This window comes from Culex pipiens, chromosome 3, assembly GCF_016801865.2.
Source record: "Culex pipiens pallens isolate TS chromosome 3, TS_CPP_V2, whole genome shotgun sequence".
Taxonomy (NCBI): Eukaryota; Metazoa; Arthropoda; class Insecta; order Diptera; family Culicidae; genus Culex; species Culex pipiens.
This window is the reverse complement of record NC_068939.1, coordinates 148,746,331-148,768,749: the sequence shown is the minus strand read 5'-3', so window position 1 is coordinate 148,768,749 and position 22,419 is coordinate 148,746,331. Positions and strand designations below refer to the sequence as shown.

Genomic DNA, 22,419 nt, shown 5'->3' with positions numbered 1-22,419 from the left:
GATCGCTTCTTCTATCAGTCATTTGCAACACTGCTCTCCACGTTTCAAAATAAATGTGATTAGTTGAACTTAAATTAAAATCACTAAGATTTTCAAAAAATACCTAGCTGAAAATATTGTATCCTGATTTGAAAATCTCGGGACTGAAGAGCTCATAGCTGAAATTATGTTTGTAATAATTGAACATAAAGCACCGTGCGTCTCCAGCAAAATGCACTGGGAACTCATTTCGATGGAGAAGCTTAGATTTTCGTTAGAAAATCATATCTCAGAATCCTGTTGAAGGGTATTCATCATTCCATCTATAAAATAGAAGGATAATATTTTGCATCTTTCAGCTCTTTAGTCCTGAGACCTTCAAATTAGCAAACAAAGTTTACATTTGTGCTTTTATTTTGTTTAAGTATTTTTCATTAAAAAGCTCAATAATCGCCATTCTTTTAAAACTTATGATACAATTTGATTTCTTTTTGTTGAGATTTTTTGTAATGAAACAACTTTCTTGCTTTTTCATAAAAACATGTGTAGAGTTTTTTTGAAAAGGTCCTATAAACAAATAAAACACAATTGTTCCGTAGTAACAGTTCAATAGGGCGAATGATAAACATGCAGTCTATCCCCCTCTAACTTGACGTGAACTGTCACTTGAGCGAAAGGAATAGGGGATGCTAGTTTACAATCTCAAATTAACCTGTTACTACGGAGTTTATAGGACCTTTACAAAAAAAAACTCTAGAAGTATACAAATTTCCATAATCACATTTTTTATTTACAATTAAATACATCGAATTTTAACAGTATGTACACCTCTCAAAAGCATAATGGCTGGGCAATTCAATTGCTCCGTACCCTTAAATTATAGGTTTAAAACAGTTGATCACCTCGTGTTTTTTGTTGTAAGTTTAGGTTTTTGTAAGGTTCAGTTTCACCTCCTCTCCTGGACTGAAAGTACTCGCGATTCTTTTTCGTCAACATTCTCTTTTTGATCCATCAACAGTGCCGGTAAGCGCGATCTCCCCCTCAGGGAAATAGCACTTCCTCTGGGAATCGTTCCAAAATTTTATTGCCCGTCTGTTTGAATATCCTCTGGAGGGCCTTTTCGATCAGCGGAATCAGCTCGTGGCTTAGCAGCGAGAAGTTCTGGTTGATGGTTTGGTTGATGATTTCACCCAACACTCGATCGCCGCCGAACAGGTTCTCCAGCTTGATCTTTCCGTCTCCGACTTTGATTTTGATGTCCAGCTTGGCCAACGACAGATGGTTCTTTCCGTTGATAACCTTTCGGTCGCCCTTGATGCGGACATTTCCAAATCCTTGTGCTGGGAGAAAAATAGTTTTAAAGTTTGTTGGAATCATCAATTACATTGTAACTTACTGAAGTTGCCGGTGAACTTGCCAGCGCCCTTCACGGGAAGCAGCAGAATGCGACCGTCCACCACGTACCGACCTTCGACGTACAAATGGGGAAGCTCCAGCTCAAAGCTGTATACCTTACCGTACTCCACAACACTGAAAAAGGGTTAGATCGTCAGTACCTATCGAAACCAGAGGCGCTTACAATTTTTCCGTATACAGTTAAACCTCGTATAAGAGCGCCTCGCATATGCAACTTTGCATATACGAGTCATTCCACCTGATTCGGTTTTGTCGCAAGAGTTGCATATGCGAGGTACAGGGCTTATGGGATTTTGGCTATATGGGAGACATGGGCTATATTTTTATAAAAAATCAACTAAACTATACAAATTTATAGTGTTTTGGATTCGTTATGAAGTCAGCTATACAGCTACACCAAATTTACATGGTTTACGATGTTCTAGATCATCCGAAACTTCGTCAAGTTAAGGTCTATGTGTTCAACGCCGTACAAGTATGAGTAAGGCGATTTGACTGTGGTTTTTGACCACAGATCATATCCGGATAGCCTCAGGGAGGTTCAGGGACTAGTCTACCGATATGTGGTGATGTTCTGGGTCTTCTGTAGAGTCCCTGAAGGTACGTCCGATGGGTCTACCGCCGTAACACGGCAGAGGTCGGTGGTTTTTGACCTCAGATCATATCCAGATAGCCTCAGGGAGGTTCAGGGACTAGTCTACCGATATTTGGAAATGTTCTGGGTCTTCTGTGGAGTCCCGGGAGCTACGCCTGAAGGGTCTACCGCCGTAACAAGGCAGAGGTCGATGGTTTTTGTCCTTAGATCATATCCAGATAGACTCAGGGAGGTTCAGGGACTAGTCTACCGATATGTGGAGATGTTCTGGGTCTTCTATAGAGTCCCGGGAGTTACGTCCGACGGGTCTACCGCCGTAACAAAGCAGAGGTCGATGGTTTTTGACCTTAGATCATATCCAGATAGCCTCAGGGAGGTTCAGGGACTAGTCTACCGATACTTGGAAATGTTCTGGGTCTTCTGTGGAGTCCCGGGAGCTACGCCTGAAGGGTCTACCGCCGTAACACGGCAGAGGTCGGTAGTTTTAGACCTCAGATCATATCCGGATAGCCTCAGGGAGGTTCAGGGACTAGTCTACCGGTATGTGGTGATGTTCTGGGTCTTCTGTAGAGTCCCGGGAGGTACGACCGATGGGTCTACCGCCGTAACACGGCAGAGGTCGGTGTTTTTTGACCTCAGATCATATCCAGATAGCCTCAGGGAGGTTCAGGGACTAGTCTATCGATATGTGGAAATGTTCTGGGTCTTCTGTAGAGTCCCGAAAGCTACGCCTGAAGGGTCTACCGCCGTAACAAGGCAGAGGTCGATGGTTTTTGTCCTTAGATCATATCCAGATAGACTCAGGGAGGTTCAGGGACTAGTCTACCGATATGTGGAGATGTTCTGGGTCTTCTATAGAGTCCCGGGAGTTACGACCGACGGGTCTACCGCCGTAACAAAGCAGAGGTCGATGGTTTTTGACCTTAGATAATATCCAGATAGCCTCAGGGAGGTTCAGGGACTAGTCTACCGATATGTGGTGATGTTCTGGGTCTTCTGTAGAGTCCCGGGAGCTACGTCCGATGGGTCTACCGACGTAACACGGATTTGACCTCAGATCATATTCGGATAGCCTCAGGGAGGTTCAGGGACTAGTCTACCGATATGTGGAGATGTTCTGGGTCTCCTGTAGAGTCCCGGGAGTTACGGCCGATGGGTCTATCGCCGTAACAAGATAGAGGTCGGAGGTTTTCGACCTCAGATCATATTCAGATAGCCTCAGGGTGGTTCAGGGACTAGTCTACCGATGTATGGTAATATTCTGGGTCTTCTGTAGAGTCCCGGGAGTAACGGTCAATGGGTCTACAGCCGTAACTAGTCTACCGATAGGTGGTGATGTTCTGGGTGTTTTGTAAGATTTCGGGAGCTACGGCCGTTGGGTCTTCCACCGTAACAAGATAGAGGTCGGAGGTTTTTGACCCCAGATCATATCCGGATAGCCTCCGGGAGGTTCTGGGGCTAGTCTACCGATGTGATAGGTCTTTTGTAAGATCTTGGGAGTTACGGCCGATGGGTCTACCAAAGTAACAAGATATAGATCTGTGGTTTTTGATCTCAGATCATATCCGAATAGCCTCAGGGCCGTTACTTCCGGGACTCTACAGAAGACCCAAAAGATCATAAAACATCGGTAGACTAATCCCTGAACCCTCCTGAGGCTATCCGGATATGATCAAAGATCAAAATCCAGTGACCTCTGCCTTATTTTGGTGGTAGACCCATTGACCGTAATCCCGGGACTCTACAGAAGACCCAGAACATCAGCACACATCAGTAGACTAGTCCCTGAACCTTCCTGAGGCTATCCGGATATGATCTGAGGTCAAAATCCACCGACCTCTGCCTTGTTACGGCGGTAGACCCATTGACCGTAGCTCCCGGGACTTTACAGAATACCCAGCACATTACCACATACCGGTAGACTAGTCCCTGAACCACCCTGAGGTTATCTGGATATGATCTAAGATCAAAATCCAGTGACCTCTGTCTTATTTCGGTGGTAGACCAATCGGACGTAGCTCCCGGGACTCTACAGAAGACCCAGAACATCACCACATATCGGTAGACTAGTCCCTGAACCTCCCTGAGGCTATCTGGATATTATCTAAGGTCAAAAACCATCGACCTCTGCTTTGTTACGGCGGTAGACCCGTCGGTCGTAACTCCCGGGACTCTATAGAAGACCCAGAACATCTCCACATATCGGTAGACTAGTCCCTGAACCTCCCTGAGTCTATCTGGATATCATCTAACGCCAAAAACCATCGACCTCTGCCTTGTTACGGCGGTAGACCCTTCAGGCGTAGCTTTCGGGACTCCACAGAAGACCCAGAACATTTCCACATATCGGTAGACTAGTCCCTGAACCTCCCTGAGGCTATCTGGATATGATCTGAGGTCAAAAAACACCGACCTCTGCCGTGTTACGGCGGTAGACCCATCGGTCGTACCTCCCGGGACTCTACAGAAGACCCAGAACATCACCACATACCGGTAGACTAGTCCCTGAACCTCCCTGAGGCTATCCGGATATGATCTGAGGTCTAAAACTACCGACCTCTGCCGTGTTACGGCGGTAGACCCTTCAGGCGTAGCTCCCGGGACTCCACAGAAGACCCAGAACATTTCCAAATATCGGTAGACTAGTCCCTGAACCTCCCTGAGTCTATCTGGATATGATCTAAGGACAAAAACCATCGACCTCTGCCTTGTTACGGCGGTAGACCCTTCAGGCGTAGCTCCCGGGACTCCACAGAAGACCCAGAACATTTCCAAATATCGGTAGACTAGTCCCTGAACCTCCCTGAGGCTATCTGGATATGATCTGAGGTCAAAAACCACCGACCTCTGCCGTGTTACGGCGGTAGACCCATCGGACGTACCTTCAGGGACTCTACAGAAGACCTAGAACATCACCACATATCGGTAGACTAGTCCCTGAACCTCCCTGAGGTTATCCGGATATGATCTGTGGTCAAAAACCACAGTCAAATCGCCTACCTCATACTTGTACGGCGTTGAACACATATGCCTTAACTTGACGAAGTTTCGGATGACCTAGAACATCGTAAACCATGTAAATTTGGTGTAGCTGTAAAGCTGACTTCATAACGATTCCAAAACACTATAAATTTGTATAGTTTAGTTGATTTTTTATAAAAATATAGCCCATGTCTCCCATATAGCCAAAATCCCATAAGCCCTGTACCTCGCATATGCGTGCTTCGCATAAGAAACCCCCATATGAGGTGCATATGCGAGGTTTAACTGTACTTTAATTTCTTCAGCCGGAAGTTGGACGGCCCGTAAGCTTTGATGTCCTTGGCGGTGATGCTGATGCCCTGTCCGGGGACGCTTTCGGCCACGATCAGATCGCCCAGGTTGATGGGCTCGATGGCGGGGATGTCCAGCTCGGGGATACCGCGCGCCAGGTACGGCCGTAACGTCTCGATCGACTGCTTCATACACTCGGTCAGCTTGGGATCTTCGCGGTGGCACACGTGCAGGTATTCAGCTGGGGAAAGGGGAAATGGTTAGAGTGCATTTTTTTATTTTATTTGGTTTATACTAAATACTCACGAAGATCTAAAGACCGAACTGTGTCTATCGTGAACAGTATCACTATCGTCCATGTTAATTGGAATGTCCGCATTTTGAACTCTGAAAGAAAAAAATAAACAACAATGAAAAAAATGCTAAGAATAAACACGTGCAGCAATTGGCAAACGATAATTGTTCTGGAATCATGCAACCGTTCATGCAAGGTGGCTCAACTGAAATCACTTTGATCTTGACCAGCCCAATTAGAAAACCCTTGACACTGTCCACTCGTAACGCTCCGCCATGGCCGTATCGATCGTGGGTGACCCCCAAAACACACCGGCACCACTCGATAACTGGCTCTCACCGTCCTAATGAATGTCGGTCGGTTCAAGTGTCCAACTAGCGTACCTACTAGAATCTAGTGAAGCGGCAAACGCCAAACGCCATCCTTTCCACAAAACCGGCATTACGCAATTTTTCCTCATAACTCACAGGTGGTACTTTCGCAATTTTCACGCGCGCCAATTAGAAGCCAGCAGCAGCTCTCAGAACTTCCTTTTGCGGGTTTCGCACCGCAAGTGACTTGAATGCCACGGCTCGGAAGACAAGCGGCGGCGAACCTGATCTTGTGGAAAACCCCCCTCGTAGTTTGATGGGCGCCCGTCACACGCAGAGACGGTTTGATGGGTTTGGTTGGGCATAAAAAAAGAAAGATTGATACCGCTAGGTTAACCTTTGTGGGGATGAATTTGGTGAGCCATGGGTGTTCGATGCAAACCTTGAACCTAACGATCAAATTTGGGCATTAGTTGCATCTTTTAAATCTCTGCCAGAAATAAAAATATATGAGTCTTTTTTTAATTGTGTAACTATCGATTTTTCTTTACTTCTAGAATCAATTCAAATTTAAATACAAAAATGTGCTTTTTGCTACGTTTACGGTAAGTGCAAGTGATTATGAAAATATCGAAAAAATATATGCAAAACATTCATCAAAAATCACTTAAAACAGCGAGTCCACGAACAAGGCATACCCCTGTGTATGGGACGTGGATCGGACCTCACAAATCTGCCTAAAAATTTCAGGGTTTTTTTCACATATAAAACAAGCATCTGGGCCAAATATCATCACTCTAGGAGGGGCAAATCGGGAAGCAAAGTTTGAAGGTTAAAAAACGTCAAAAAATACAAGCCCATTTAATTTTCCATACAAATTTGGCAGCTGTCCATATAAAAATGATGTATGAAAATTCAAAAATCTTTATCTTTAGAAGGAATTTTTTGATCGATTTGGTGTCTTCGGTAAAGTTGTAGTTATGGATATGGACAACACTGGAAAAAAATGAAACACGGTAAAAAACATTTTGGTGCTTTTTAATTTAACTTTTTGTCACTAAAACTTGATTTGCAAAAAAACACTATATTTAAAAAAAATTGATTTGTTTTTGAGGACATCAAATGACAACTTTTCAGAAATTTCCAGGTTGTGCAAGGAAAAAAATCTTTGAGTGAGTTATAAATGTTTGAATCAATACTAATTTTTTCAAAAAATCAAAAAAATGGTCGCAAAAATTTTTCAACTTCATTTTTCGATGTAAAATCAAATTTGCAATCAAAAATTAATATGGTGAAATTTTGATAAAGTGCACTGTTTTCAAGTTAAATCCATATTTATGTGACTTTTCTGAAAATAGTCACAGTTTTTCATTTTTTTTAAATTAGTGCACATGTTTGCCCATCTTTAAAAAAATATTTTTGAAGAGCTGAGAAAATTTTCTATATTTTGCATTTTCAAACTTAGTTGCTACGACCCTTCGTTGCTAGGATATTGCCATGCAAAGGTTTAAAAACAGGAAAATTGATGTTTTCTAAGTCCCACCCAAACAACTTACCATTTTCTAATGTTGATATCTCAGCAACTAATGGTCCGATTTTCAATGTAAATATATGGAACATTCGTGAAATTTTCCGATCTTTTCGAAAAAAATATTTTCAAACCAAGACTAACATTTTAAAAGGGCGTAATATTGAATGTTTGACCCAACTTTGCCGAAGACACCGAATCGATCAAAAAATTCCTTCAAAAGATACAGATTTTTGAATTTTCATACATCATTTTTGTATGGACAGCTGCCAAATTTGTATGGAAAATTATATGGATAAACTAATGATGCAAATTGGCTTCTTTGGGCAAACCAAAAGCACCAAAAAAGTTTCAGCCGGATTAAAAAATACAAAAAAAATCGAATTACCGAAATCTGAAAGAACTGCCCATTCAAATTTGGCAGCTGTCCATACAAAAATGATGTATAAAAATTCAAAAATCGGTATCTTTTGAAGGAATTTTTGATCGATTTGGTATCTTCGGCAAAGTTGTTGGTATGGATAAGGACTACATTGAAAAAAATATAAAGGGTATTTTTTGTGATTTTACCCAAATATATATCAAAGTTTATGTCACCCTCCCTACCCTTCAAAATTTGTCCGAAAATCAGAGGGCAAAAACATATTTAAAAAAAAAAACTTCGAAATTTTAATGAAAATAGAAGTAAAATCAACTGAAAACAATCTAAAATGCATTTTTCTGCCTTGATAATCATATTTAGCATGTTTGCACAAAAAAATTTTGTGCAAAATTTTTTTTTTTTTTGTCAATACTTAGATATTTTGGAAACAACTGGACAGTTAAATAATGAATTTCAAAACATTTTTTTCATTCAAATGTTAAAATCATGGCTCTTAAATTCATTTTTTTGATTTTTTTTAATTAGTGCTCATGTTTGTCCACTTATGAAAAAAATATTTGAAAAGCTGAAAAAATCTCACATGAGCAATTCTCTACCAAAACCGGAAATGGATTTTATTTGTATTTTTTGATTTGGCTCAAACTTTGTGGGAGCCTTCCCTATGACCAAATAAACTATTTTGTGTGATTGGTTCATCCATACAAGTCTCCATACAATTTTGGCAGCTGTCCATACAATAATGGTATGTAAATATTCAAACAGCTGTAACTTTTGAGTTAATTTTCAGATCAATTTGGTTTCTTGGGCAAAGTTGTAGGTATTGTTGAGGACTTTTGAGAAAAAAATAAGTACAATGAAAAAAAAATTGCAGATTTTTTTATCAACTTTTTTTTCACTAAAACTCAATTTCCCAAAATACGTATTTTTTTATTTTCGAGATTTTTTGATATGTTTTAGGGGACAAAAATCCGCAACTTTTGAGCCATAGAGAAACATGGTCAAAAATTCTGCCACCGAGTTATGAATTTTTGAAAAAATAGTGTTTTTTGAAAAAAAAATCTAGGTTTTATGCAAAAACAAGTTTGACATTACTTTTTAATGCAAAATTGAATTTGCAATCGAAAAGTACTTCACAGATTTTTTGATAAAGGGCTCCGTTTTCAGAATATAGCCACCGAAAGTTTGATTTTAGCGAAATATTCGCAGTTTTTCAATTTTAAAAAATAGTGACCATGAGTGACCATTTCTAAAAATATTTTTTTTGAAAAGTTCAGAAAATTTGCTGTAAAATTGTCTAAGAGACATTGAAGATTGGACCTCGGGTTGCTGAGATAGAGCTGATTAAGAAAAAGAAGCACGAAAATTGAAGTTTTCTAAGTCTCATCAAAACAACCCACCATTTTCTAGTGACCATATCTCTGCAAATAATGGTCCGATTATCAATGTTAATACATGAAACATTCGTGAAATTTTCCGATCTTTCCAAAAAAAATATTTTGAAATTTTTTAAATCAAGACTAGCATTTTAAATAAGCGTAATTTTCAATGTTTGGCCCTTTTAAAATGTCAGTCTTGTTTTAAAAGTTTTTAAAATATTTTTTTCGAAAAGATCGGAACATTTCACGAATGTTTCATGTATTAACATTGATAATCGGACCATTAATTGCTGAGATATCGTCATTAGAAAATGGCGGGTTATTTTGGTGAGACTTAGAAAACTCCAATTTCCGTGTTTCTTTTTCTTAAAGAGGATCTATCTCAGCAACCCGAGGTCCAATCTTCAATGTCTCTTAGACAATTGTATAGCAAATTTTCTGAACTTTTCAAAAAAAAAAATATTTTTAGAAATGGTCACTCATAATCACTTTTTTGAAAAATTGAAAAATTGCAAATATTTCGCTAAAATCAAACTTTCGGTGGCTGTATCTTGAAAACGGAGCCCTTTATCAAAAATTCTGTAGAGTCCTTTTCGATTGCAAATTTAATTTTGCATTAAAAAATAATGTCAAACTTGTTTTTGCATGAAACTTCAATTTTTCCAAAAATCACTATTTAAAAAAAAAATCATAACTCGGCGGCAGATTTTTTGACCATGTTTCTCTATGGCTCAAAAGTTGCGGATTTTTGTCCCCTAAAACATATCAAAAATTCTCGAAAATCAAAAAATACGTATTTTGGGAAATTGAGTTTTATCTGCAATTTTTTTTCCGTTTTCCTATTTTTTCTCAAGAGTCCTCAATAATACCTACAACTTTGCCGAAGACTTGGTGTTTGATCAGAAAATTCACTCAAAAGTTACAGCTGTTTGAATATTTACATACCATTTTTGTATGGACAGCAGCCAAAATTGTATGGAGACTTGTATGGGTGAACCAATGACGCAAAATAGCTTGTTTGGTCATAGGGAAGGCCCCCAAAAAGTTTGAACCAAACCAAAAAATACAAAAAATAAAAATGGTCGAAATCGGCCGATTTCGTAGAGAGTTGCTTGCATGAACTTTGTTGATAGGACCAAAATCATGCTTTTTTTATATTTTAGAACAAATTTACCAAAATTTAAAAAAAAATATATTGAAAAGACCAGAAAATTTGGCAAAAGTTATTGTAATGACGAAAATCGTGTTAGTTCCGCAGCAAGTTTTAGTCATCAAGTCTGTGGTAATAAATCGTACAAATTGGCAAACAGCTTTTGTGAATAAATCAGTGGACAACATTAAAACATCAGAAAATATATTCAAACAAATTGTCATATATTTTGCATCCCAGACTTCTCAATTTTACCTCAAACTTCCTCGTTTCACGGCTTTCAGCAATAAAGATTATCAATTTTAATCATAAATTTCCATAAACCCAAAAATACCGGCTCAAACTTGTCTTGATATCATAAACGAGTCTAGAGCCGTAAGCCGACCAGCCAAGACTTTCTTCTTTGGCATCTAGCCGAGAGAGAAGCCGTCGGAATCATAAATTGTCAAGGTCAACGGCTGAGCTAGACGGGTTAACAGTTTCGATGCGGTGGCGTTTGAACTTGACAGCACACAACAAAAAAACCGGACGGTGAATGCATCAGACACCGAACGTTGATAACCTTTTATCAATGTCGGGCCGAAAATCCGGCCGTCGTCTAGCACCGCCACAGGGGATTGGCTATAATTTATTACGCTATGCTAGAAAGCGGAAAGTGAGATCATTCTTTGCTTAATCGTGTTTTTTTTTTCTATTGGGTTCATTTAAGCTACGTAGTAACAATCTAATGGATTTTAAAGGCCAACAAAAAAAATCAATTAATCCACATTAACGACCCCCAGGTCTTTTGTGGTCTCTATTGCAAGTTTCTGCTCGAACCAAGAAGTCCGAAAGCTTGAATGGGGAGGGCACCCAAACCTCTTTCTTCTCCAAGGAACCTTCCACCACAGGGTTCGAACTGACGACCTTTTGATTGTGAGTCCAACCGCCACCAGCGATTCCAAAGGAGCAGACAAAAAGGCCAAATGCTTTTTGAATTATTTTTCTACGTTTTCTGCAATTTATGTTTAGTTATTAAATTTTGATTTTACTATTTAGACGAATTTTTTTCCATTCGTTTGCAAAGTAAAAAAACATTGCACTGAGTAATTTTTCCAAGAATGAGCGATTCTTTTGGATTTTTTTAATTTTTGTATGTTCTGATTTAAATGAAACTTTGTGAGTACTTTTTCTGTGACCTAAACACCCTTTTTCATCATTAGTTCGTTCATAAAATTTTGGTGACAGCAAAAAATGATTTTAGGGCTCGACTCCTAAGGCAAAATTTAGCATTTGTGCCAATTTTGAGCCAAATCTATTGAGGTTCAGGGGTCACTATAGAACGCAACAGCTGATGAAAAACTAACTTAATCCACCTATGTGGTTGATGCCTTCCCATCCTTTTACCAACAATGGGTAATATGAGTGGTTTGGAAACATATTTCAGCTTTTTTTTCGATCCATAAATATCACTTAAGTGGTCATAACTCGAGACAGGGTTAGCAGATCGTGTATGTTGTAGACTCGTTGGAAAGGTCTCTAAATTACCTAACCAACGATGGGTCGGATGATGGAACCGGACATCGTTTACATGCATATAAATGAGATCCGGATATATGTGAAAACACATTTTTATACATAACTTTTGAACTAGTTATCGAAACTTCAAACAATTCAATAGCGATGTATGGGACCCTAAATCAAGTCGAATGCAACCAGTTTGATCAAAATCGGTTCATCCAGTGCTGAGAAAACTTGGCAAGATTTTTGAACACATACATACATACACACATACACATACACACACACACATACATTTGTTCAGTTTTTGATTCTGAGTCGATAAGTATTCATGAAGGTGTGTCTCTGAGCTCTTAATAAAAAGTTCATTTTTAGAGCAGGATTATAGCCTTACCTCAGTGAGGAAGGCAAAAAAAAAGTTTCGTTTAAAATTGTCATTTAAAAAACAAGGTGCATGTCACTGTGCTTCTTACAAATGTCAGCCTGAAAGTGAGCAAATTTAATTTAAATGTTCAATAGATCATTAAGGCCAGATTTCTTTTAGTTATTCATTCAAAAATAACAATTGAATATTAAAATTTATTATCTTTGAAAAAAAATTTCAAATTTGAGGTTAAGTAAGTAAATCCAAATTTACTTACAAAACTGTTCTTCTCAAAATGCCTCTAAAACTGAAGATATTTTATGATTTCTGTTTCCATAACGTAGAAACCTTGTAACCTAGAAACTTTTTTCCGTTTATTTACTTTACTTTACTTTTACTTAACTTATTTTACTTGAGAAAAACATAACGCTTAGAGAGTATTTAAATAATCCTATTTATCAATGTTTTAAAAATAATTAACTAATGATAGTTAACTAACTTTTGAAACATTTAAAAACATGTGGAGTCGGAGTCGGGGCCAACCATTTGTTGAAAGCTGGAGTCGGAGTCGGAGTCGGAGTCGGAGTCGGAGTCGGCTAGAGTTGGTAGGCCGGAGTCGGGGTCGGAGTCGGAGCCAACCATTTGTTCAAAGCCGGAGCCGGAGTCGGAGTCGGAGTCAGCTAATCTGAGAAAGCCGGAGTCGGAGTCGGAGTCGTTTGAAATATGACCCGACTCCACAGCCCTGGTTTTTCCATACAATTTTCCATACATATTTATCAGCTGTCCATACAAAAATGATACATGAAAATTCAAAAATCGGTATCATTTGAAGGAATTTTTTAATCGATTTTGGCAAATTTGTAGGTATGGATAAGCACAACACTGAAAAAAATTATAGGGTAGAGTAGTCATCAATGAGACACGGGGAACAATGATAAAATGGCTCTCACAAGTCTTAGTTTCAACCAATCAGGCTCATATTTGGGGGAAAGGTGTGTCTACGGGATACACGTCTGCCATATTAGTGGCTTTGGTTATGGACGCTCCCTTGAAAAGTTATTCATAAATGTTTGATTCTGGGGTGTAAAAGTAAATTATGGACAAAAAATACTTTTTCGCTCGTAGGCTGCCATTTACACAAAAACTAATATTTCTTCAAATTTCTTTCAACGTTCCATAGGGATTGAGTTGGGCTACAATGTCCTTTCATTAGATTTGACCAAAATTTAGAATATACCCAGAATCCAGGGCTGTCTCATTGTTCCCCACTCATGTTAGCCCATGGGTAACAATGAGACACTTTGATTTTTCTTCATTTAACATTTCAAAATCCATGTAAATCTTTCAAAACATGAATTGAAAGTGATTTTTGGCATATTTATAGAGTTTTAACTTCATTTAACCAGACATACAAAGTTATTTAGTATAAATATATGGATTTTACAAAATTTAAATACTTTTTAGTATAACTTTTGTTGATTAAAGTTTCATGTTGGCAAAATTGCTTTAAAATGTTCAAGGCAAGTCACCTGTAATGGAACAATACAAAAACATGATGTTTTACAAGAAAAGTATTGATTTTCATAGAGTGTCTCATTGTTCCCCAGCTGTCTCATTGTTCCTGCCAAGTGCGTCTACAATGAGACAGTTAAATAACTCTGTCTGTAGATGTCGGATCGATCTCATATTTTGGTCAATGTTTGAACACACTAAAAGAAATAAAATGCAACAAAAAGCTCATTAAAACATGCTGATGAAAAAATTAGGAAAATCGTTGAAAACCAAAAGTGTCTCATTGATGACTACCCCACCCTACACGCTTAAAAAATTATGTTTTTGTATTTCACTTTTTGTCACTGCATCTTGGTTTGCAAAAAATAGACTATTTTTATTTTATTTTTAAATTTTTGATATGTTCCAGGGGGCATTAAATACCAACTTTTCCAAAATTTCCAGAATGTGTAAACAATCTATGACCGAGTTTTGAATTTTTGAATCAATACTGATTTTTCCAAAAATCAAAATATTGGTCACAAAAAAATTTAAACTTATTTTTAAAATTTAAAATTGCATTTGCAATTAAAAAGTATGTTAGTGAAATTTTGAAACTTTTTGCCTTCCTCGTCTTACTGACGCTTAAAAAACTGCTGCATATAAATTTCTCAGTTTGGAAAAAAGGGTGGTTTTGCATGAAAATCTGCCATATTATATATTTTTAGAAAGGTTCTGATATGACCTTTCTTGTGGATTAAGAATTTTCAAGATCTGACTTACCTATCTAAAATAACAAGCAGTTTAAAAAATGCTCTGATATTACATAACCTCAAATGGTCGGGTCTGATCGCCACGAAAAAGCCGTGTAGAGGGATGCCATTTTCCTCAAAGGCGGTGTCTGTATAATCTTGACAAAAAGTCTGTAGGTAGTCTGTTTTTTTACTCATCACTTATTTTTATTAGGACCTCTTTGCTGCGATCACGTTAGCGGAGATCCATAAACAATGTGGACACTTTTGGGGGGTTGGAATTACTCTATAAATGAGAGGAAGGCACCAACTACCTAAAGGTGGATTAAGCAACGTTTTGAAAATAGTCGCATTCATTCATTTGTTTAAATTAGTGCCCATGTTTGCACACTTTTGAAAAATATACTTGAGAAAATTCTCTATATTTTGCAGCAATTGTCGTGTGACTTATCTTCTTGAATTGGTCACGAATAAACCAATACCTCAAAAAAAATAATCGACTCCATTGGAAAGGCACCAGCAACAATTTTCGTCGCATTGTGCCGTTCCCTTCGTTGACCATGAGCTTAATGCTGCCTTCGTAGAACTTTTCGGATGCAGTCAACTTGCCTGCCTACCGCTGCACAAAGTAGTTGAACAAGTTCCGGTGCGCAATGACTTGGCATAGATCAGACGGGGGGAGGAGGAGGGGATGTGTACTCCGAGCCGCAGCTCAACCTTAAATCTTTCCACCAGAGAACGGTGATATTTGCAAGAACGTCGTCTGAATGCTCGCTCGTGCAGATAGCAATTCTAGACTACGATCACCAAGCGTGGCCCACCAAGGCCAAGAATGCACCCTGCGCTCTGTGGCTGTGAACGCAAAATGCAGTATAACTGGATTTTGAACAGTTTTGAGCCGTGTTTGTGCCGCCAAAAGGATAAACTTGACTTTGGAACAAACAGCTTTGCAAACAGATTGGTATAGAGGAACATAATTGCAGTTTTCTATCAGAACAAGTTTTGCGATTCTCGAACGCTCCAAAACGATTTGATTATAACTCTATCGGCAGCGAACCTGTTCAAATACGGAGAGGTCATGGACAAATGTCCGAGCGGAAAGTATAGTATGCCGCACACATGGCGTTTGTTTCAATGTTTTAAAATAAGCTTTGTTTAAAAAAAATCATCATATGTTTTGAATTTTATAATGGTTAAAGGATATCATCTCTGTAATTCACTTCCATGTTTATACAAAAAACAATATTTCAAAAAAATAAGTTAACTTGAAAAATAAAGACTTGAATGGGCTGGAACGTCTGATTAACTAAAATCAAAAATCACAATAACATATATTTTAAGCTCACGGATACGTTATTTCACAATCATAAAATTGTATCGAGTTGAACTACATCGCATCCTTGATTTCAGCTCTGACAATTGAGCACCGCTATTTTTTTTGCGATGTAAGTAACAGAGGCCGGACGGAACTATTAGACAATTTCGATTCCAAATTTGCTAAAAATAATTGGCCTTGATAAGTGTAGTGTAGTGTATATAAAAAAGCAAAAGATTTTTTTTTCTTTTTAAACTTGTGGTTTTCTATGTGTTTTAACTTATTTTATTTATTCAGAACCTTATTTAATTTAAAGCTCCCAGCAGCTCCTCGATGGAATAAGAAGAAAATACGCTGTTTTTGAACGCTTCCTGAACAAATTAAAAACAAAGTTCCTAGAATGGTAAGAAATCGGTCCCATCTTGCCCTACCGTGTTCCCTAGCAGACGAAAATAACTTGGGCATAACATTTTTTGATATTTGAAAATACAACGCCAATAAAATTTTATGTTATTTATGACAAGATTTGTTATTCGCCGTTATGATTTTTTTTGTTATTGGATTGTTATTGTAATAACAGACTAATTACATTTAAAGTTATTCTTCGAACAAATCTTTGTTATTATTTTTTGTTATTTTAACAACTAATCCGATCATCCCAATAACAGTTTGAGGTATTCTTCCATAACAAAAAAAAATTACCCCCAAGTTGTTCTGTCTTTCAATCAATATCAGACCGATAACAAATTTTGTAATGATAACATAAACTGTTATTGAACTCTTATGCAAAAATGGATTTTTCAAGAAGATTCCATAACACTTTTTGTTATTTTAACAGTATTTGTTATTGAAATGGCATGAATTTCGTTATTACCGTCTGCCCGTGTTCTGACAAAAGGAACTTTGTAAAATTCCCTTTTAATGATCTCTCGAAAAATCAATTTTTATATGTGTTTCTTAACTGCTCATAAAATACAAAGACTTGATTCAAGTTATAACTCCTGTTCTCATTAACATGGTAAAAATAATTAAACAACACAAAGAAAACACAAAACAAAAAAGGTGAAATTAAGTGCCACTGTATATACAAATTATTTTTAATGACAATTCTAGCAAAACATTGCAATAGGGCCGAAGCCAAAGTGTAAACAAAGAGTCTATCCTGCTCGTTCCTAAAGTAAACATCAACATTGTTTTTTTTAATATTATTTTTTTTGTGCGAAAATCTCTGACTCTGACGCAGGAGGAACCGCCCTAATGGCCGGAGGCTAGAGAATCCCAGATCAAAGTTGAGGCCGATCCGAACAGGCTCCATCCATAAAGAACCTCACGCTAAAACAACCGGTCCCTAAGATGACAGTTTTCGTGAGTTGCGCGTATTCACCGACAGATGGCAAGTGGGCCTCGTCGGAGTCCGCCCATCAAATACGCAACTCAAAATTTGCATAGGAAACTTTTTTTTCGTGACGGCTTTTGCGGCACGCTCACTTCAACTGTTCTAGACTAATATTTGAACGTGGCGTATCTCAAAACTTGTTTATAAAGAAAATGATTCCTGAATGCTTATTTTGTCATTTTATACCAACACAAGGCAAAAACTTTATTTATTTAAACTATTCGCGATTTTTAAAAGTTTGACTAGATAATATCGAAGGCCGCCATCTTAGGCCCACTGGGCCCACAAAACGGGGTACGCTTAGTTTGTATGGGAGCTGTCAACATACTCCCGGGCTGCGCTAAAATCAGCAAAAATTTACCCCCCCCCCCTCCCCCCCTTGACACGCTTTTCCTATACTTATAACATGCAATGTCACACTTGCTTAGACCCCCCCCCCCCCCCCCCTAGAGCGTGACATACTTAACGGATGACCAGGCCGTTTGCTTAGGGAATTGCAGTATTGGATCATCGGTAGTAGAACAGTTTTGTCGATTTTTTTTCATAAATTAAAAAAAAGGGTTGATATCCAACTCAGTATTCTTGATTTTTCAAACTGGAAGTGGTCAAAATAGCTTTTTAAATCGAAAAATGTATGGGTCCACCAACTCACACAGCAGTTGCCCCGACCCCTCTTCGATTTGCGTGAAATTTTGCTCTACTTTTGGTCCCTGATCACCCCAAGTAACATTTTTTTTCCAAGAGTTCTACAAGAGCTCTTCAAGATAGCTACAGCATAGAAGTTTGGACTGCGGTAGGATAAAATTCTCTTCAAAACTTCTTCAGGAGTTTGGAAGAGTACTTGAAGAGAATGTTATCCTACCGCGGTCCAAACTGCTATGATGTAGCTATCTTGAAGAGCTCTTGTAGAACTCCTGGGAAAAAATGTTACTTGGGCACGAATCCAAGGGGTCATTCTTATGCAAAATTAGTTGAACTTTCCGAAAAAAATACTTTCAAAAGCAAACGATTGAGTTTTTGAGGTTAAAAATTCGAATAACTGGCCAAAATGGTCAAAATCATAACTTTTTCAAAAAAGTTTTTTGTAAAATTCTGATAACTCGTGAAGAATACATGCAAACCCCTTATGTCTATATATCAAAAAAAATTGTCTGCTCTACAATTTTGTAGAATATTTTTACATTCTAAAATGTAACCCTGCAAAGTTATAAAAAAACACGTAATTTTAAAATGAAAAAAATGTTCTAAATGAAAAAATGACCCTTCTGGGTAATTTCAGATTCGAAAAGTACATTAAATTTCCCATAAAATGACATGTCTCACGATTTTTGACAGTTGAGTAACGGGAAATAGCAGCGGTTTTTAAACTATTTTTTAACTTTTTTGATGAAAAATACTTTTTTCGGAATTTTGAGCACGCCATCAAATAGGGCGTCTAATTTTACACAAAAGTCCCTTTGACACTTTGATTTCTATCTCTTCACGGTTGCGAGCTACAAATCACTGAAAAACGTGTCTTAGTAAAAAATAAGAAAAATGAAAGGGGTCGTACCGCTCCACCGTCACGAGATATCGAAAATGGACCTTTGATTCGTGATCAGGGACCAAAATTACCCCTTAGAGCAAAATTTCACGAAAATCGAAGAGGGGTCGGGGCAACTGCTGTGTGAGTTGGCGGAGAATGACCCATACATTTTTCGATTTCAAAAGCTATTTTGACCACTTACAGTTTGAAAAATCAAGAATCCTGAGTTGGATATCAACCTTTTTTAATTTATGTAAAATTTCCGAGGAATCAGGTAAAACTATTTTCAGACTTTGGCTTTTTGGTCCCGAGACCTTCAAAACAGCATTTTAAGTTTTCATAAGACCTTTTCAAATGTTAAGCTAGATTTTTGAAACTTCTTACTATTTTTCCCAAATAGCCAAATTAAACACCTTTTTTGCGTCAGCGTCTAAAAATGGACATTTTTTGGACCACCCCAAAATGGCGTAGGTCACCCTAATGACCAAACAAAAAAATACGGGTCTAATTATTTTGGCTAAGGAACCCCCAGAAAAAATTTGAGCCCAATCGGAGAACTTTTTTTTCGAACCAGGCTGTTTTCGTGGGGAATTGCTGTTTGACCATTTTTGACAAGCTTTTCGAATTTTAACCCCAAAAACTCAATTTTAAGATTTTGAAAGTATTTTTCACGAAAAATTCAGCAATTATTGTATAACAATGAACCTTGGACGATTGATGTGACTCGTGCATTGTTAGAATCAGACCTTTTTTTCTAAAAAAAACCCCACATAAAGCAGTGCAAATTTGCAAAATTTTATGAACTTTCCGAAAATAATTATATTCAAAAGCACACGGGGTTAAAAATTCAAAAAACTGGTAATAGGGAGTTTGGGGTAATATGGACAGTGGGGGTAATTTGGACACCCCTTTAAAAATCACGTTTTCTTCGGATATAAAGTGAAAACGGCAATTTAAGTGATAAGGCTAGTACTAGTAATGGCCTAGGAGTATGGACAAACCAAAAATGTTGGAATAGGTTAAGTAGTTTTGGTATAATGTGTAAAAGTTTCCAAAGGCCGGTTGGCACTGCCTTAAATTCTAATATTTGAAGGTTAGGAAATAAGGTTTTGCAGGGGTTATATGGCAAAAAAGTGGACATTTTTTGTTTAAGGGGGTTGCTTGGACGATGCCTGAGATATGTACGCATAAAAATTGTGCATTTTATCCATTTTTATCATCAAAAATTGCAAATTATGATAGAATATGCTATGGGGGTAATTTGGACATGGCTTGTGGGGTAATTTGGACATACCTGAAAGTCTACCTGTCAGGCAACAAAAAGTAACTTTCATGGTTGGATGAGTTTTTAAAGGGATTCAGATAAATTTAGTGGGATTTAATATGTCAAAACAATCAAAAATGAATGTGAGCAATGAGAACTTTCACAAAACCCCTATTTTTTAATTTAGATAAATTTATTCCAATATTCGAATTGATGAAAATCTGATTACTGTACATTTGGCGTTCAACAAGATTCTAATGTTGATTGCTTTTAATTAACTTCTTTGACATTTCTAATTTCTATGCTGGTTTACAATAATATTTAAATTTGAAGGGCTACAGAATGTAAAAATAAAAAAAATGATATTTTCAGGCTAATAAATTCTATATAAAGATTGATTTATATAAACATAAATGATACCTTAATCACTAAAAATAAGTATAGTGTGCCTGATCCAGCATCAATGTTTAAATCATTTCAGTATTAATGATTAAATTATGTATACTACACTGAACTATTTGTTATCTTCCTATTGAATTATAGTTCTATCACAAAATCATTATTTAAACCATTGATGAAATATTGTGAGCAACACTTCAAAATATAAAGCAATTACAAAACCAGGTTGAAGGATAAAAAACATGCTCAAAAAATCAAATGTTAAACTTATTCTTCAACATGTGTCCAAATTACCCCACAAAAGGTGTTCATATTACCCCACAAAGTATGTCCATATTACCCCACAAGGCATGTCCAAATTACCCCACAAGGCATGTCCAAATTACCCCATAGGGGTGTTCATATTACCCCCACACAAAAATGTGGGGGTAATTTGGACACCTTTTGACTTTTGTGATAAAAATGGGTTTTTCATCAAAATTTATCGAAATGAATGACATTTTTCCATCAAATATGGTCTCTATTATCCTCTGGTGTCATCCACATTCCTTTAAAATATCCATACAGCCCGTAACAGAACAATTTCCTTAGGGTGTCCAAATTACCCCACACTCCCCTAAATGGTCAAAAACATCACTTAAAAAAAAACTTTTTTGTGAAGTTCTGATAACTTAAAATTAAAATTAAAAACAATTTCAATCACTTTTTTCTTCATTATAGGCCGTTGCAAATATTTTTTGAAGTTTATGTCCCTCGACTCTGATCAAAGTCGTGGGGGGGAGAGGTTAAATTTCAGGCCACGGTGTCAACATTTGAATGAAAAAAGTGTTTTAAAATGCATCATACACCTGTCCAGTTGTTTTGCAATCATTGATTTCCAAAATTTCTAAATACTGACGAAAATTTTATTTTTGCGAGAAAAAAAGTTTTTGCGGTGCTGTACATTGTAATTTCATAAATGTTCAAAATATTTTTAAACGAGTCCAAACATGTTAAACATGATTATCAATGCAGAAAAAGGCATTTTAGATTGTTCTCAGTAGAATAGATTTCTATTTCCATTGAAATTTTGAATTTTTTTTTTGAAAGAATATGTTTTTGTCCCCTGATTCTTCGGACCAATTTTAAAGGTGGGGGGGGGGGTGGGGGGGGGGGGCTCCACAAGTATTTTGAATGAAAGTTTTATCTTGATTTTTCGGGACAACTTGAAAACTTGAAATAAAATTTGCGATGGTCGAATACGAAAAAAAATCCATTGGCCAGTGCACAGAGTTCCCTAACTTTTGACCTTGTAAGTGTGGCATACAAGAAAAACATAAATAAAACGTTTTAGGCAGTAGAGAATTAACCTGAGAGGAAATTGCTCTCGACAGTGACGTGATTCATCCTTTCGATCCATACATGGTACCTTTGCCTCTCATTTGGCTACTGAGCTGCTTTGTTAGCAACTATCAATATTATTTCATGCAATTGAAAAAATATTTCTGATGTAATAATATTGAAACAGTGCCCCAACCAAAAATTCATAACTTTGTTGAGAACCATTATCATTCACTATGTTTGTTCTTAAATATCAATCAGAACATGTTTTTTCATCATCAATCGGAATGCGGCTCGCTTAATGTTTCAAGGTCCTGTAACTTTCCGATAGACTTCACAACTCGATGTCCCAGAATCCTTTCACTGCCGTTCAGCAGGTACACTCTTCACCGTTGCCTCATCACTAGGTAAAACCCTTCAAGGATTTCGCACTGATTGCCTGGAAATATCACTTGCACACACAATTTTGCTTTCACTCGCCGACACACTCGTTGATCTTGGCATTGACGGAGCGCAGACTGTCCAAAAATCCAAGGATCGCTCACCTCTTCTGGCTCCGGCTTCCCGAACTGTAACTTCCCTGCCAACGATATCTGCAAATCAAACCCCGCACGACAAAACGGCCTGGAAAACGTCGCGACGACACCCGAATCCTTCGACAGACAAATCCGAACTGATCGTCCCAAACCAACGGGGTTGTGAATTTTCTCGTGGGGTTGCGCGGCCAAGATTTTCCCTTTCGGGTGGCTCAACCCTCACACACACACACTTTCAAAGTCACGATCCGA

At 37.6% G+C, this 22,419-nt stretch overlaps 1 protein-coding gene across 1 annotated transcript; it reads right to left on the bottom strand.

Moving 5' to 3' along the window:
* Nucleotides 1-974: 974 nt before the first annotated feature.
* LOC120432199 (circadian clock-controlled protein daywake) lies at nt 975-22,419 on the bottom strand. Its single transcript, XM_039597352.2, has 5 exons — nt 22,177-22,419; nt 5,570-5,650; nt 5,264-5,504; nt 1,376-1,509; nt 975-1,319 (listed from the first exon to the last, which is right to left on the bottom strand). The coding sequence occupies exons 2-5, from the start codon at nt 5,640-5,642 to the stop codon at nt 1,021-1,023; spliced, it is 747 nt and encodes a 248-aa protein (XP_039453286.1). The 5' UTR covers nt 5,643-5,650; nt 22,177-22,419; the 3' UTR covers nt 975-1,020.